The sequence below is a fragment of the Ceratocystis lukuohia genome (genome assembly GCF_044167205.1).
Source record: "Ceratocystis lukuohia strain C4212 chromosome Unknown Supercontig1_pilon, whole genome shotgun sequence".
Classification (NCBI taxonomy): domain Eukaryota; kingdom Fungi; phylum Ascomycota; class Sordariomycetes; order Microascales; family Ceratocystidaceae; genus Ceratocystis; species Ceratocystis lukuohia.
The window spans coordinates 4713538-4730738 of record NW_027263520.1 but is presented as its reverse complement, the minus strand read 5'-3'; the positions used below and the strand labels follow the sequence as shown (position 1 = coordinate 4730738).

Below are 17201 nucleotides of genomic sequence, written 5' to 3'. Positions count from 1 at the left end.
GTTGGACATGATAATATTAATAGTAATAATAATAATAATTTAACAAAAGTACAGCAAACTCCATACATATCTACGTCATCATACATCTTTATGGCACCTCGCCTCCATGTTCGTATAGTCTTTTGTAAGCCCCTTCATTTTTATCCCTACATTGTTTATAAAACCCGCAAACTCTACAATTCTGCCTCAAACTGTCGCACCTGGAAGCCCTTTCCTTTCAGGTGATCCTTGACCTGTTTCACCGTGTATTCGCCGCGGTGGAACATTCCCGCTCCCAGCGCTGCGTCCGTAGCCGTCTGCTCAAAAACATCGGCAAAATGATCTGGCACGCCAGCACCACTGGATGCAATGACTGGGATACGCACTGCCCCCTTAACCTGGTTGATTAACTCCATATCGAAGCCGCTGTTGGTGCCATCCTTGTCGATGCAGTTAAGCAGGATCTCGCCACATCCCATAGCCTCGACCGCCTGGGTCAGCTGCACTACATCGAGGTCGCGCGTCTCACGTCCGCCCTTGATCGTGCAAGCGTACCAGCACAATGTCTCGCCATTAGGGCCCGGCGTGGCCGTAGAAATAACGTGATGCGGTGCAGCAGCAGCCTCTGACGTCACATACACTCGCTTCGGGTCCACGCTGACCACTACGGCCTGGTTGCCATAGGCAGCAGAGATCTGCTCAATAGCGGTAGAGCCCGACTTTTTACAGCCTGCAGCGTAGTACTCCTCAGCAGCAATAACGGCGTCCGACCCTATCGATACCTTGTCGGCACCCGACTTGAAGTACATGGTAGCAATATCCAGGGCTGAAACCTTGCTGCCGTCAACATCGACAGTGTCACGGATTCCGCCACCAATAGTCAGTGGTACAAATACCGTTTCACTAGTCAGCTTGAGGATGTCCAACATCGGCACATCGGCTACTGGCAGATCGCGGAAGCTGGTGATGTTGAGGAAGGTCACCTCGTCGGCGCCCTGCTCATAGTACTTCTTGGCCATTTCTACCGGCTTGCCCAGATTGCGCACATTGCCACCAGCGTCTGCCTTCTCGCGCACATCGTACTGATCGCCCTTGGTCACCACAAGATCACCCTGGTCGTTGGTACGCACATCGAGACAAGCAATGACACGCCGCGTCAACGAGTCACGGAAAAGCTCAGGCGAGAAGCCCTCGGCCGAGCGCGCAAGAGTCGCCGGGCCGGCGCCACTAAGGAAGTCACGCAGGGTGCGCAGACCTGCCACGCCGCTCTTCTCGGGATGGAACTGCGTAGCGAAGATATTTCCTTTAGCCACAGCGCCAACAAATGTCTCGTTTCCGTAGGTGCCCACGGCCACAGTCCAGCCAGCGGCTTCTAGCTGGCCCGGCACATAGGGTGCCATGTACGAGTGCACATAGTAGTACTTGGACTCGGGTCGCAAGCTGTACATGGACAGGCCGCCAGTGGTGGCATCGTTCCAGCCAATGTGCGGCACTGACTTTGAAGACTCGTCAAAGAGCTTCAGTGTGGTCGGCACAATGCCCAAGCCCTTGACACCAGGTGCCTCCTCTGAGCCTTCAAACAATGCCTGTTGGCCAACACAGATGCCCATGAACGGCTTGCCGTCGGCAATGTGCTTACGAATGGGCTCCAGAAAACCACCAGTTGAGAGCTGAGTCAGGCAGTGGCCGAAATGCCCCACACCTGGCAAGATGAGTTTCTAAAAAGCGTTAGTCAACGTTCGGCGGACGAGCCGGTGCGGTTTAGGTAAGGGCAGGGACACTTACATCGGCCTTCTCGACGTCATCCGGGGTCTTGACCCACTCAACGCTGTAGCCAACAGCCTCAATAGCGTTGACCAGACTCCGGATATTACCGGCAACGTAGTCGAGAAGATAGACCTTGTTGGAGGACATGGCTGTGGATATAAGAGAATATAAGATTACAAAAAGTGCAAGACGACCGGTGCTCCGTTCTTCGGACAAGGCTCTTCAGACCCTAGAAGCTTTTGTGTGCAAAGACAAAAACAGCGGTAGATATGATTTGACCACCAGTAGGAGTAAACAGAAAATGTCTCAGAAATTGGCCTTTGTCTTCTTATATGCAAATAGACTGCACAACCTCAAATGACATGAGTCAATGTTTTGCTTGATGCAGCCAAAAAAAAAAATAACCCATGCATTTTGTCAAGCCAGTTAAGCTAGGGTTTGAGACGACCACTTATTGCTGTCAGCTGTCCGCAGCTGTCTTGATAAGACACTGATAAAAGCTTCCAACTTTCTTTGTCAAACTTAACCTCAACTTGCGACCCCCATCGTCTCTGTCAAATTTATTCATTTGGTTAGCCATCCACTCGCCCGCCATGCAACCCATAAAGACTCACGAAATGCTGGCGGGCGGCTTTGCCCGCCCGTCGCCTAAACCCTACAAAACTGAAATCCCCACATATGATGACGAGGACGAATGGGAATATGAGTACTCCACCACCGAAACAGAGGTGAAGCACCAGTGCCGGCCCCGTAACAAGACCTCAGATCCTAATATTTACTCTTTAATCTCTGCCTCCAGACTTATTATTTGACGCTTGACCTTTCCATACCCGAATTTACCACGCGCGACACCAGAAACATCGTCCAGGCCGGCCGTGGCGGCTACCTCTCCTCGTGGATTGGCGACCCGGAAAAAGGCAATGGCAATAGCTCTGAGAACAAGGCACGATACCGCTTTGCTGCCGATGATATCGATGAGGAGGACGACCAGGAGCTTCCTGAGCGCGAAGATCAGGACCCTGACGATATTGATACGTCGTCCATCGACCCCGCACTCAAGGCCGTCGATGCCACTGCAGCTAGCACTAATGCTGCTACAAGAGACCCGACAACAGGCCCAGCAGACGCATCTAGCCACAGCCAAACAGGCGAGTCGAATGCTATAAATACTGCTTCATTTGAAACACCCCGTCGTAGCGATCCAGATGCCGACGCTGGCGAAGTGCAGATTCTCGAATTACACTCCAAAACTCCCATAATCGCCTATCGCGGGCGCATTTTCGAAGGCCAATGGGCTGAGAATTCAGGAACGGAGATGATCTTTGCCGCGCAGGGTGGCGCTGAGTGCGACGACACAGGCGGTAGTGAGTCGCTACCACGTATCGACACATTGCCCGGTGGCATCGACCTGCTTGCTGCCAGCTCTGCACGCATTCTCACAACTGAGCGCAAAATCCAGCCACGTCTGGACACAAACTTGGATGAGGTCAAATCACAGCTCGGTATTCGTGTTGTCGTCGGTCGCGATCTCAATGGTGATCGTCGCAAACAGGCCGCTTTCCTCGAGAACCTAATGGCTGTCAAGCGCATTAAGGGCGAGGCTGACTCCGTACCCGTGTTTGCACGCCCGCCCATCAATAAGAGCTTCCGCGACGACCGCGATCCGGATTGGAAGCCTCGACGACGGAAGTTGCGCCCCGTTAAGGCCATCCCACGGATGGGCCGTACGGTTGTCATGGGTGGTGCAGTGGGTGACTCCAAGGCCACGGGAGAGGACAAGGACAAGGGCAAAGCAGTAGAGCCACAGGTAGGCGAAGACATTACGGGACAAGAGGCTGGGGCGGAAGGCATTACCGAAATGGAAGCAGAGGCACAGGCCGCAGAGCCAGCTCAGTCCGTGGTCTTTCAACCACCGTGGCAACCGCGAAGTATTAGTGGGCCAGTTCCGTTCTTCTCGACACCGCAGTTCCGGCCACGCAGAAAAAAGCAGCAACTTCCCAATGCCGATGAGCCGAAGAAACAGCCACTAAGCAAAACGAGTCTGCCCGTGTCACGTTCAGCGCGTACGGCGCTCCTGTCAGAAGACCATGGTGTGAGTGTCTCGGGAGTAGTGGCTCTAGGGACAGGGGCGGGGACGGGGACGGAAACAAAGCAAACTATAGGGCTAGCTTCGGGAAGCAAAGATAGCGAGACTGCGAAAGAAGACGAGGGTGGAGACAGAGAAGCAGAGCAAAACTCAGATGTAGACCAGGATATGACGGGAGCGTGAGAGTGCCTTGTCTACACCGGGAAAAGATATCATGAAGACGCAATGTTCACATGCAATCACTTGCACACAACCGGGCTTGTGCTGCATAAATAAGTCACAACTTCATGTCCATCATTTTTGTGCATAAAGTATAAATTATGGGGCCCTATCCAAATGAGGCAAGCAGCTTTCGGGGAACCCCGCGCTCGTAGCTCCACTTTTTTCTGCGGCTTGAGGAAGCTCCACTAACACTCAGCGTCCTTAGCCAAGTGTACATAAGCTTTAGAGATCCAGGTACAAACTTTGTTTCTTTACCTTGTGTGCTATTTCGCGTTCCTAAGCTTATATGTTTTTCTAATCAGGGGGAATTCATACATTGCCCTCCGTCTCTTTGCTTCCACTTACTTAAACCTCGCCTCACTTTTCTACGACAGCTTCTAAACGCCCCAGCCATGGCCGAAAAAGCGCCCATCACATGCCATGTGCTCGACACAACGGCCGGACGACCTGCGTCTGGGATCAATGTGACTCTCACGCCTCCACCTACAACAAACGCCACAAGCACATTATCCTTCAGCGCCACAACCGATGCCGACGGTCGCATCAAGCTGTGGAACACGGCGATCGACGTCGCACTGGCGGAAGCATCGGCGCAGGGCACACAGCCATCACGCTGGACGCTGCGTTTCGACACGGGATCATACTTTGGGCCCGGCAAGACATTCTTCCCCGAGGTTGTGGTGGTCTTCGAAGTGCAGCCGGGGCAGCACTACCATGTGCCGCTGCTGCTTTCGCCATATAGCTACTCGACATACCGCGGGAGCTAAATGAGAAGACATGGCCTCAGGGACCCCCCCTCAGGAGACGCAAATATTGATACCATGGGTTACGGGTAGGGGGGGGGCTTGTCTGGACGCGAATTGTTTTGATAAATCAACATGAACGACGCTTGGTTGGGATTTAGGGCCAAGTCACGTATACAGCAAAGAGAACTTTCGAGAGAAAATTTCCCGAGAAATATAAATTTTAACGCTAACAGCTAAGAATGCTAGTGCATTGTAGTATACAAAGAAATAAGCCCGCCAGGAAGAACACAAAAAGAACGAACCCAGTAAACGAATGTATGATGATGCATGGGAATGAAAACGAAAGGGAGACAAAACCGGATCAAGGGCAGGTCGGGCTCTGAGTGCCGTGCCAAGAAATGATGAGACAAAAGAGAAGCAAAAACGATGGAAGAAAATGTAAAAAGTAAAAAGTTCAACGCTGCGTAACGAGAGGCTAAGACACGACCAACGATGTATGGTACTAGGGACGCAGTGCCTCAGCTAGGGAAGGGAAATGAGACACTGAAAAAGATGACGTGGTGCAGATTAGAGAGGCTGGATTATGTCAAATAGCCCAATAGGAGTTGCCGAGAAGGTGCAGTTTGTTTAGTTGCTGTTCTTGCGGCCACGGCTAAAGATGCGGCCAAAGCTGCGGCGACTTTTGTTGCCAAAGCTAGATCGCCGGGACTCTGAGGTGAGTGGTCGTTGGTCTTCGCCCAAGGCCGTGTTGGTGTCTGTGCCACTCAGAGCCAAGTCCTGGCAAGCCACGCCAGTCCCAGCCAAGTCCTCAGGCAATGAAGGGATCGATGTGTTGGCCGTCGGCACAGTTCGCAAGTGCAGCTCCTCTTCTGCGTCCTCACACTCGCGCACCTGATCAAGGCTCGAGACGGCGAAGCTAGACGCCGAGGCAACTGATGATGATGGCGATGGCGTAGTGACGTGAGCAGTGCTAGGGCCGATAGCAGTTACAAGGGCTGAGTCGATAGTGAATCCAGAGGTGTTGTTACGGCCGTAGCGTGTAGTGCGGCTGCGACCAAGGCTGAGATTGCGCTTCATCTGGCTGAGCTGGAATGAGCGGCGGGCCTTGACGGCGAAGAGGCTAGGGTCGATGTCGGAGGAGCTCAGAATGGCATTAGGGCCAGTGTGAGCACCCGGGTAGGGGAGTGTGGTGTTGCCATCTAGAGAGAGTTAGTAAGTGTGATGAAAGCGAGCGAGCGGATATGGAGGGAGGAAGCCATACTGCCATTGAAGTGCTCCGGGAAGCCAGTGTCGCGGACAGGGCCGGTGGATCGAGAAGACATGATGGCGATACAAAAAGAGCGACGGTGAGGGCGAGTAGGTATAAAGCGATGTATTAGCAGTAATGCTGGATGTGTCGATGTAAGAGACGTCGAGAGCAGGTCGTTAGAGCTTTTTGCTAATGATACACGGATTAATAGAAGAGATAAATTAATGCAGGTTTTGAGGGAAAGAATCAGCCAGTGAGAGAAAAGCTTTCACGAGCCACGGAGAGCGAGTCGGTATATATAGATGCTTCTAATATGTATGTTGTATAATCTGCAGTAAAAGAGCTACCAAGGCGAATAGCGAAGATCAAAAGTGATGGAAGCCAAGAGACATTGGGGGAAAGTGAGAAAAGAGAGAAAAGAGAGACAACAGGCGCTTAGGGTTTTCCAGGGACGCACAGACCCAGACACAAACAGTAAAAGAATAATTAATAAATTTCAGTCATGTTTTGTCCCCCGATTTAATTTGCAGACAAGCCCAACAAGAAGCTAATAAGGAGAGGCGAAAAACTATAACCTGATAATCTTGCCAATTTACCAGGTCATAACGAGTTTTTTTTTGTCTCAATGCTTGTGTGAGTCTTGCTTCCTTGAAAACCCCAACTCCGCTAACTAGCTAGAAAGAAATTGCGTCTGGAAATAGGGAGCAAGTTTAGGACTCCGAGACGTCCTTTTAGGGCTTTACATACCTCTCGCCGTCGCTGGCCACCCTCGACACACGACCTTACTCACTTCTCCCTCCCCCCCCCCCCCCCCATGCATCAAAACGAAAATACGTCCAATTCAATAAAGCGGCCTGGACTGGCCGTGACAAGTCCAAACTTGCATGACTAAAAAGACCACAAAAACAGACCCGCTTGCGCATGCTCAGCTTCAGCTATGCGTGAACCCGGCTGTAAGACAACAATCCGTATACATACATAGTCAGTGACGTTTATATTGTGTCAGTCGAAGCGCTGCAATAAACGCCAAGAAAAATAGAAGGGCAAGAAATGCCCAGCAGGAGAGGCATGAAATGGGCAGGGAAGGGAAGAAGGATCAACACACAACAACCTCTGCTTGGCTGACTTGGCATGGCCGTTTGTAGCTTTGGCCTTTTGCCAGGCAGACTTTTACGCCTATAGCCACTGGCTATATACATACATATCAGCATGCAATGGAGAAAAACTCGCGATAAGACTCATCCTGATATGGCCTCGTCCTCTGTATACATATGGAGTCGGGGATTATTACCACTAGGCCAGGTAGTCCTTTGGTTCTCCTTTATCTTCACGATTCTCATAACCATAGCATACCCAACTTCCTCCTCCTTTCCCCCTTGGCTCTGTCCGCCCTGTCCCCTCCTGGTCCGTGGCCAACATGCCAACAATCCGCACCTACGTTTTTCCTCCTTTGCACAACTCTTTTGTTTTTTTTTGGTCTTTTTCTCCGTAGCTCTCCTTCATGCATCTTGCATGGCCCGTTCTCACATCTGGTCTTACTCTTGCAGTTAGAAGTTTTAGGCCATATTCTTGCTGCCTTGGGGGGGGGGGTTGAGCAGTTCATTAGTCACCAATCTGAAATGTATGCAAATATAAATCCCGGACTTCTGTAACATGTAAATCTTCATCCATCCTATCCCCCATCCCCCATATGGCTATCTCATCCAAACGTTGGCTTGGGTCGTGGGTGGCCTCCCACCAATATCATCAAAGGACCTTGTTTCACACAACGTGACCCTAACCCTATGGACACGACATGACTTACCCTGGCCTCTCCCTGACTTCTACCTGGCCTCATCTCCCTACAGCGTCTCGACATCTCCCAGCCATCGCCGACCTGTGCATGTTCGATCAGCGAGTAGTTGGCGCTAATGTGTCTCGGGGGGATAAAAAACTTCAAGATCTTTGCATGCATTCCTGCCAGCATAGCATGCCACCGCCAGTTACTCTGTTCGTTTCTCTCTTTTTTGCTGCTTGTTCTTGCTCGCTTCCCATCTCTTGCTCTTCGTAGTGCTTCCTGTCTTCTCGAATGCATGCATCCATGCAGAGCTTCAGCTTGACCAGGAAAGGCCTGGCCAGTCCATGGACAGCAAAGAGTGCAAGGGAATGTAGGATGGAGATGGGGGATGGGGGATGGGGAACTCACGCATAAGACAATAGATGTACACCAAACCCGTTCGTCCTTTATGAACTCCGACCCAAGAGCGTCTGCCTTCTCCAGACTGTAGTTTTATTTCTAATAACGTGCCCCCTTAATCGTTGTTTTTGTTTTTTATTCATTTCCTCGTTCCATTTAACGCCCACCGGCAGTACGACAGCCTGCTCTAGACGGAAGCGGCTGGATAATGCCATGTCGTCTTCTGACACCCTTCTGACACCACTCCCGGGAGCCTGAACTCGACTCGAGTGTATTTTACGTTTGCGGGGGTCGCCAAGATCCAACGACGTTGGGCTTTCTGTGCTCACATTCACATGATGTTGTGTTTCTGAACGCTTACCAGCGGGGTTAATTTTAATTTTACTATTCTGGCTACTATTGTATCATTTGACGTATATCTGCTGTCGTTGTGTGACTTTTTTTTCTTTTTCAGAACTTGTCCTTGTTTAACGTACGTCTACAACAAACGACGTCAGATTGGGGGCCGTATAGAATTGATGCCCCGAAGGGCTGGCTACCGATTCTTTGAGAGAGAGAGAAGCGCGTATGCTTCCAAGCAAGCCTGTGGCTCGCCTTCATCCTGTAGTCATCGCAGGAAAAAATAAAATAAAATAAAATAAAATAAAATAAAATAAAATAAAATAAAGAATGAAGAGGGAAAAAAGGGAAAGAACAGGACAAGAACAGGACAAGAACAGACATGTATCCCCACGTAACCACGTAACCGTAACTTCCAAACAAAAATCGGGAGCCCCACATCTCTCCGTTCTGGCTTGTCCCCTGTTAGGTATCTACTCGATATGCTCTCCATTTTGGGTCCAGTTTCTCTGCCAAGCATTTGCAAGGCGTATCTTCTAAAGAGCTTTTTACAAATCTCCCTGTTAGCCTCGTACCGTTACCCATGCATTTCCATGGGTGGCTGAGGTCCTTTGGTTTGCCACAGTTCGTCACTTGGCATTTTGTTTTGGCGCTTTAGTGTGGTATTGTTGCTTGAAGTCGTTATGTCTGGAGCGCGCTGCCAATACTCTGGCGACGGAGCCTTGGTGTAGCCCTTTCATCCAGTCCACGTTGAATGGCTTTGGGAGTCCCGGCGCCCCTCCAATGTGACTTTTGTTTAGGCAATCGTCTCTCATCCAGTTCTTGAAATTGGCCCTGAACGCATCGTTCTTCCGGCGTTCTCGCCGCTGCTAGCGACATCGTCATCTTGGTAACTAGTAAATCCGCGCTCTTGCAGCCTGCTTTGACCAGCTGGTCTACTGTCTCGCTTCCCGGGACTTCTCAGTGCCCTGGAACCCAGTACACCCTGCCGGTTGCTTTGTCTAGTGCTAGGCTTTCCGGTCCGCCTTTCCACCTTGCCAGAATGCGCCAGATCTCATCGACCTCGGGCCGAGAAGTGTTTGGTTTCCTCATTCGCTTGCCCCTTCACTTTTCTACCCCAAGGTTATCCACACACAGTTTCAGACCCGCTGCTTGTGCTGGGGCAGCTTCAGCTGCGATCTTGACTACTTAGACTGATGCGATTGCATCCGTGTCTCCTGTCTCTCTGTATCTACCACATGCGCCGTAGCCTTCTGCCAGAAACTTTCCTCCATGGTACGCGGCCTAGCCGACTTTAGTGTTACCGTCACTGTTGTGCAACTCATCTGAGTGCACCCAGATTGTGTCCTGTGATTCCTTGTCGAGCAGGCTTGGGTGGGCCTTGGCCGCCTCTTCCTTGGTCAGTTTCTCTGCAAGCGAATCGGCCGGCCCTTCCATCACTGGCCGAATTTTGGTAGAATATCTGATCAGGCATGGGGGAATTGTATCTGCCTTGCCTATAGCAACGCCTACTGTCGTCAGATATAGGGGGTGTCTGTGTTGGATATGGATGCCTGTATCACGCCGGCCCATATCATTTGTTGACGCATGAGTACTAGGCTTGGGAAAGTTGAAAACTTGCACGGAACCACACAAGCCTTCATGGCTTGCAATGCAGACTTTGGTGGAATTCCGCAATAGACTCCGCTGAAACGCCGAAGCACGTTGATCGTTTTCCGGGTCCTCGCCATTGTTGCTTTGCAATGTTTTTTGAAGCCCAGGCTAGGATCCTACCGGACCCCCAGCCACTTCATTCCCCTCATTGGAGTCAGCCAGGCTCCGTCTGGAATTTGAAGTTTCGTGTCTATGTCCGCAGTCTTGCGTCCTGTGTGCAGATTCATGAATCCCGTTTCGCTCTAGCCAATCCACAGATCGCTCTCGCTGCATCATCTCGTCGCTGTCCTCAGCTAGTATACGATTGACCGGAGGCTAGACTTTACTGACTTTGATAATGCGTAGATCAAGGCGTCGTCGGCGTACCAGCCTTTCCCTCTTGGCCGCATCAAAGGCTCCCTTGATACTAGAGATGACTATTGATGTGCTGGCGACATCTGCTAGTTTCTAGCCAAGGTTCGTGGTGGTTCTTCTAGGGACTCATAATGTGTAGCTCACTGGGATGATGCGTTGCTCAACTGCCTGTGTCGACTGCCTTCTTGCTACTACCCTCTCAAGGCTTTTCCCCAGAGTTGACAGGAGTGCGATTAGCCGGTAACTCCTTGGAAGTGTCTTGTCTCGCTGTGGCTTCGGGATTGCTACCATCGCTACTGACTTGAAGATCCTTGGGTGACATCTAGCTTTTAGGCAGAAGATGAAAGGGTTGGCTATACACTGTCTAAAGACCGGTTATACCAGCTTACAGATTGTATTCGGTATGTCGTCTTCTCTGGGCACCGTGTTTCCGGCGTGGAAAACTGCATCCTTGACTTATGCCGAGGTTAGCTTCCCTCAGAGCCTTGCTCTCAGATTGACTTCCTCCTTCATTTCTATTCAGTCTTTCACCAGCCAGGTGTGGGTGTCTAGGAGAGCCTCGGGGTTTCCCCGTTTTTTTTTCGGCCCGCCATTTGTGTTGACCATTCATCAGCCTTTTTTTCGCGTCATTTTACCGGAAATCCCCAACCAATTCTCGCCCGGTTAGCTCAATCGGTAGAGCGTGAGACTCTTAATCTCAAGGTTGCGGGTTCGACCCCCGCATTGGGCTCAATTCCCAGTGCTCCAGATCATCTGGATGACTTTCGAACCGCTTGGTTGAGGCTTCTTTTTTTCTTTTTTTCCTTCCTTCAGGGCTTTGGGCTATGGTTACACAGCGAATTGCTATCATGTACACTCTGCTTTCTTTTCCCTTCACCATCACCTTAATAGTCCGGGGTTGAGTTTGATCTTGATCTTCATGCTTACCCTCCCTCGTATTGCTGTGGAAAACCAGTAAGTAGACGTTAAATAATACAAACAAAATACTTACCCCTTAGTCTTCCCCACCTCCATCTGCCTCACTGACTTCGTACCACCCATCGCTAGACAGGTCCAGCATTCTTCCACACAAGCATGCTTCTGGAGCTAGTGCTGTTTAGGTGGCTGGTACAAAATAGACTTGGTAAGTTGGTGTAATCCTGGTCGCTGAAATCGCTATTTCGACTGCTGAAGACAAACAAAATATTAGACCCGGCCGGCGTGAAGAGTGCAGTAGTTGATCTAGCAGAGAATAATCATAGGCTTGGTTGGAGAGATAGAGTGTGTGTCGTTTGATCTCGGTAATTTCCTAGACGTTGAATGAATTCAAGTTCAAATTCACGATAAGATGTCGTGCAAGCCAGGGCCCAGACATGCGTGCAGAAGGAGGACGTCTGAGCCTTGATGCAACTATCGACACAGGTGCAGCTAGAACATAGATCAAGGCACTGAATGCAGAGGATATAATAAAATTATATGTCCTAGTGTCTGTGGTGATGTGCTCGTACGACCAAGTCTCATGAAAACGACATCTGGAACAAGCGGTAAGGGAGTGTGCTTAATCGCGGGGGCAAGGCATGCTGTCGTTGTGTTTGCGCTAGAAGGGTAACTTTGAAGAAAGTGCGAGGAGACCATAGATCTTGTAGGTCCTGCTTGTAAGAGCTGAGATACCTCCTGTAGCAAGATAGAATAAGGCGGGAATGTGACGGATGGGCGAGGGGAAGTATGAGGGAAAAGATATTATAGAGGACAAAGGGCGGCTAAGAAAGTCTCCAAGAGACAAAACCATGTACTGTGATTAATCTAGTAGAGAGTAGAAGGTCTGGTGAAAATGGATTAACTATGCACTTAGGTAGGAGACCCAGAAAGCTGAATCATAGTGAGTAGAAAAATATAGAAAGGCTTTGTATATTGAACAAGACTGGTAATGTTTTAAAAACATTTCTGTATGCACACCTAGGCTAAATACCCATTCGCTTTATCATACCCTAAATGAAGTCTACTAAAATGCTTTTACGATGTATATCAAGGAAAAAAGGATATACGGATAATAAAATTTACAAATACAGGGCCAGCCATCTAGGGTATCAACCATGGAATCGATGTGCTAGACATATGGCCATGGCAGAGAAGGCGATAGTGAGAAAAAGGGGAGGATTGAGAAGCGAAATCTTGTGAAAGTTGGTATCTCTGAGTCGTGCTGTGTGTATCAGTCAGCTATAGTGACTACTCATGATGGGCCTGCTGGATACACGTACATCAAAGATATACGCCACATCATGCGTATTATGGCGAAAGCCCAAACCAAGTGCATAAAAAAGGCAGTGGACCTGTCTTGCCTAGCAGTGGTGTGCATACGCAAATATAGCGCATACCGGCTGATGTAGGCTCTCGCTAGCTCGACTCTTTCGTTAGCCGTTAAATCAACAAAAATGTGGAAAGCAGACAGGCGCAAAGCGATACAGCGACCCTGGGTAGAATATATATAGGCGGGTGTCTAAGCGGGCGAATTCTGTGTAGCAGCATGCTAGGCGTTAGCTATTCACATTGAATAATGCGCCTCTGGCCATGGCACATCTTTCTAGATAAACCCAGGTTATGGCGTGGTCCTTTATGGCACTATGCCCTCATTGGCTACAGTGGCCAGCTTACTAGCCTCCTCGACCTCTAAATCCGCATCCCGCTCAATTCTTTCTTGTGTCTCTCGCTTCTGTATATTCTTGGCAATTATTTTGGTAGCCAGCGTAGTGTCAAGAGTAGTTTGCGACTCTTCAACTGCTGTTTTCTGATGGCTGGTGGACCAGGATTTAGAGCTCCCCTCATCTGGGAATAAAGCTTCGAGGGAATCTTCAATACAAAAAGGGTCCTCCGTTGGGTCTGCGCAATCTGCATGGTCCTGCTCTAATGCTACCGGCCTAGAGCTCGAGGTGGATTCTATGTCCTTGTAGCCGTCCACCGCGGCGTCAGCCTCTTTGAGACTTTGCTTCGCCGTAGCACTAGTGCTAGAAGTCTTTGGGGGCTTTTTAGAGCCCTGGAAAATCGGCTTTTCATGAGTCAGTAGCCACTCGTCCGACGGCTGCAGCTCATCTCTGTCAACTGCCTCTTTGTTGTGTGATAGCTCGCCGAGAATGCGGCGCCGCCGTAATTCTTCGACCTCACGTTCATAATTTGCCAAACCACGCATAACGGCAGGCTGATCCTTGATTTCTCTACGACGACGTGAGCGCTCTAGGAAGCCATGAGGTGCAGGCTCGGACTCCTCAAGCTCGAATCCTAATGGGTCCCACTCGGCCAGACCGGGCTGGCGTATGTTTTGAGGAATGTTCTTGGATAGCGCGTCGATGACAGTTTTCTTGCGATGTGTATCAGGTTTCCACGGGCCGTAGAAAGGTGAGAGTGAGATGTGGTGCATATGGCGGTAGTTTGGCGATGGAAACATGTGTACGACAAACTGGCGGCGATTTTCATTGGAGGTTGTAGCAGTGTTAGGAGGGGGCGACGGCTGTGTGTCAATGTCCTTGGCTTGCTTCTCGGCTCTATGTTGCGGCAAAGTGGGCATGATGACCGGCTCTGGGATCAGTGGAGTGTCGGAAGTAGTGGAGAGGATATCGTAAGTTAATGGGCTGGCATCAACGAGCTTGCGAGCTCCATCTTCCGTATCTGCGACGGAGATGAAAGAGGCAGGTGAATGGCGCATTTTCTTAAAGACTTCAATGCGGGCTTGTTTCTTGAGGGCATGTAGTACGGCACGCCTCTCAGCAAAGGTTATAGGAAGCGGCGAGACCTTGACAAAAACAGTGCGTGGGCCAATCATTGGGGCGGTAGTGGTGGCCGCCGCTGCCCCGGCTGCCGTTATTGATGAGGCGGCCTTGAAGGCACTAGTAGTAGCGGCTGGGATGTTCATTGGAGGTTCAGAACTTGAGGCTTGAGAGTCTTGGTTTGGCGAGGCAGGTTGGCTGGGGCTTGTCAGATTTGGAGCCGGAGTGTGTGCGGGGGAGTTTAGCCGATAGCTAGCCGATGGCATGGAGCTAAAAGGTTGCATGTGATGAATGTGAATGTGTGCGGGTGTTGGGATAGGACCAGACCATAGAGCGTAACTTACCGAAAGCTATGAGTTGAATTATTTTTGCTTGAAAGATGTTGCCGTTGTTGTTGTTGCTGTTGCTGCTGTTTCTGTTGCTGCTATTGCTGTTGCTCCTGTTGCTGTTGCTTCTTCGTGAACGTGGCTGAATAGAGGTGGCTGAATAGAGGTGGCTGAGTCTGTGAAGAAGTGTTGCTGACTAATCGGAACTTGCAATCCTCGAAGCAGCTTTGTGCTTTTCGTAGCGCCGAGGCTTCTTTTTGGTAGGCTGTCTTCACATGCTTCAGAGACAGAAAGGCTGAAGAAAAGCGAGCGCTTTTGCGTTGCAGCAGTAGTTTAAGCCTTTTTTGCCGATACGGGAAAGGCTGAAGCTGGCTTTGTGGTAAACGGCCAGTGAACGGGCGTAAGAATAAAAAGACAGGCTGTGTGCTGCTTCTGAATTTCGTATTTTCTCCTCTTTATTTATTACTTTGGAACTCTGGATAATCAAATATCTTATTAATTCAACCGCTGCCAAGATCTTTTCATTTCCTCTTATTGCTACTATCAACAAACATATTCAGGTGAAAATGGGTCTCAAGAACGGTGAGTCTCTTTGTTCATGTCTCTCTTACCTCGTTTCGCTCTCAGAACTGGGTGACCTGCCTTGGCCCCAGCCTCGGCCCCAGCCTCGGCCTCAGCCTTACTTCGAAGCTTGCCCATACTAACTTCTGCAGACAAATTCCCTTCCTCAGCCGCCTTCGAGGCCATCAACGCAGCTTTGCAAGCCAATGAGACCGAGAAGAAGACGGCCATCAAACAGGGAAATGCGGTGTTTGCCTTTGTATTGAAGAACGCGGCGGGAGAGACGGAGAGCTGGCATATTGATTTGAAAAAGACGGGCGCAGTGGGAACTGGCACAGGAGAGAACCCGACAGGTGAGTGATGAGACTGGAGCGATGAGATCGACTGCAATAACTGCTCGCTACTCACAGCTCACTGACTTTTCCCTTCCTTTTCCCTTCCCTTTCTCCCCCTTTTGGTTTGCTCCTTGCTAACTTTATTTGCTGCAAGTCACCCTTTCTCTTTCGGACGAAAACTTTGGTAAGCTCGTCGCGGGAAAGGCCAATGCCCAGAAACTCTTCATGGGCGGCAAGCTCAAAATCAAGGGCGATGTTATGAAGGCCACCAAAATGGAGCCGATTTTGAAGAAGGCGCAGACCAAGTCCAAGCCCAAGCCCAAGCTATGAGGAAGTGTGATTGCAAGATGAGAGAGGTTGGGGGAAGAGAGAGAAGACTAGTGCGGAGGTCCGAGGAGATAATCCCGGCAGCTTTGCTCAAGGTTTCTTCCTTTCTCGCACAACCCTCCGGCTATTGGATATCGTTGAATCTCGGTCACTCTCGGTCATGGTGGCATTCGTTTCTTTGCGTGTTTCTCTTTTGGGGATGGGTCTCTCTTGGTTTCATGAGATCTTACTATTTGGCGCATATTATTTTGTACTTTTTTTCTTTTTTTTTCTTTTCACTTTTAGCAATACAGGTGATTATGTTATTTGACTTGTTGTTGTTGTTGTTGTTGTTGTATCTCCCTGCGATCTACGACATTTTATTTACAAGCGAGAGAGCATGCATATGTTCGTTGTCTCGGTGGTTGCTTGACACAAAAAATAGAGAACAATGCTTAGGTAGTCTCTGTCCAGCATTGGGACAGTTAGTATATTTATTGAATGGAAATGATATCGGAACAAATACGCCAGTGTATTATACACGTTGCATATATTAGGGACAAGCAAGACAACTAGTAAGAGAAAGGTGGCTTTGGTCTTTTTTTCATTTCCTCCACAAGTCTGTGCATCCGCTTCTGTTACTGTGGTGGACTTGGCCTGACCTCAGCCAGGTAGGTTATAGGAAACATCAGCCATGTGGCTGACTGGCTTGCAGGAACAAAGAGGAGAACGTTCCCTGTGTAAATCAGAGCGCGGAGTAGTGGGTACTACTGCACACATATTGTGGCCTGCCTCCTAACTCCGACCTCAGCGTGAAATGACAGACAAAGTAGAGGTGGGTGAGAGAGACTAGAAAGACGGGCAAACAGACAGACAGGCGGCGCAGGCAGGCAAGGAGGCAGAAGACAGGAGGAAGCAAGGCCAGTGCTTTAAGCGGTTCGGAAGTAGCGGCCAGCCGGGGGGCTCAAGAGCAGGTCTAGCGCCAGGGGCTTCCCGACTGTGTAGTTCATAGCTTTTTTTTTTTCTCTCCCCTATTCCTCCTTGCTATTCCGCTGTTGCTATCTGCCTAATAGATAATAGGCTAGACATGCAGAAATAGAGGCGTTGTGAGGACATGCTGTATTATTGTAAAATAGCTTTTTCTCTATGCGTCAAAAGTGGATCTCCTAGCGCATTAACCAGGTGCCTACATTGTTTGGCATGAATTGGCTGCTCTTCGGGTTCCTGAATGTATATTGACTGTCCTTGTGTTGTTATAGTAAGCTCTGGGCTTGGTCCGGCTTGGCTCCAACTTGAACTTGACGTCTGTACATTTTAGACAAAAGGGGGAGGCGAGAGGCGGACACGATACATGCCCTAGGATTG

At 49.9% G+C, this 17201-nt stretch overlaps 6 protein-coding genes across 6 annotated transcripts; 3 read left to right on the top strand and 3 right to left on the bottom strand.

Annotated features, from left to right (window-relative positions):
• Positions 1 to 173: 173 nt before the first annotated feature.
• On the bottom strand, positions 174 to 1893 carry HOO65_011171 (Imidazole glycerol phosphate synthase hisHF; the record flags this gene model as incomplete). The annotated part of the gene is made up of 2 exons (XM_071005696.1): positions 174 to 1697; positions 1765 to 1893. 2 exons carry the CDS (start codon positions 1891 to 1893, stop codon positions 174 to 176), a joined length of 1653 nt encoding a protein of 550 aa, XP_070862993.1.
• A 446-nt stretch (positions 1894 to 2339) lies between these two features.
• Positions 2340 to 4015, top strand: HOO65_011170 (putative 5-hydroxyisourate hydrolase; the record flags this gene model as incomplete). Its single annotated transcript, XM_071005711.1, has 2 exons — positions 2340 to 2474; positions 2546 to 4015. The coding sequence occupies 2 exons, from the start codon at positions 2340 to 2342 to the stop codon at positions 4013 to 4015; spliced, it is 1605 nt and encodes a 534-aa protein (XP_070862992.1).
• A 431-nt stretch (positions 4016 to 4446) lies between these two features.
• Positions 4447 to 4821, top strand: HOO65_011169 (putative 5-hydroxyisourate hydrolase; the record flags this gene model as incomplete). The annotated part of the gene is made up of 1 exon (XM_070999898.1): positions 4447 to 4821. The coding sequence occupies one exon, from the start codon at positions 4447 to 4449 to the stop codon at positions 4819 to 4821; it is 375 nt and encodes a 124-aa protein (XP_070862991.1).
• A 606-nt stretch (positions 4822 to 5427) lies between these two features.
• On the bottom strand, positions 5428 to 6122 carry HOO65_011168 (uncharacterized protein; the record flags this gene model as incomplete). The annotated part of the gene is made up of 2 exons (XM_071006152.1): positions 5428 to 5999; positions 6062 to 6122. 2 exons carry the CDS (start codon positions 6120 to 6122, stop codon positions 5428 to 5430), a joined length of 633 nt encoding a protein of 210 aa, XP_070862990.1.
• Positions 6123 to 13161: 7039 nt separating this feature from the next.
• Positions 13162 to 14454, bottom strand: HOO65_011167 (uncharacterized protein; the record flags this gene model as incomplete). The annotated part of the gene is made up of 1 exon (XM_070999897.1): positions 13162 to 14454. One exon carries the CDS (start codon positions 14452 to 14454, stop codon positions 13162 to 13164), a length of 1293 nt encoding a protein of 430 aa, XP_070862989.1.
• Positions 14455 to 15200: 746 nt separating this feature from the next.
• Positions 15201 to 15860, top strand: HOO65_011166 (Fatty acid-binding protein; the record flags this gene model as incomplete). Its single annotated transcript, XM_071006159.1, has 3 exons — positions 15201 to 15216; positions 15348 to 15548; positions 15685 to 15860. The coding sequence occupies 3 exons, from the start codon at positions 15201 to 15203 to the stop codon at positions 15858 to 15860; spliced, it is 393 nt and encodes a 130-aa protein (XP_070862988.1).
• Between the last annotated feature and the right edge of the window lie 1341 nt (positions 15861 to 17201).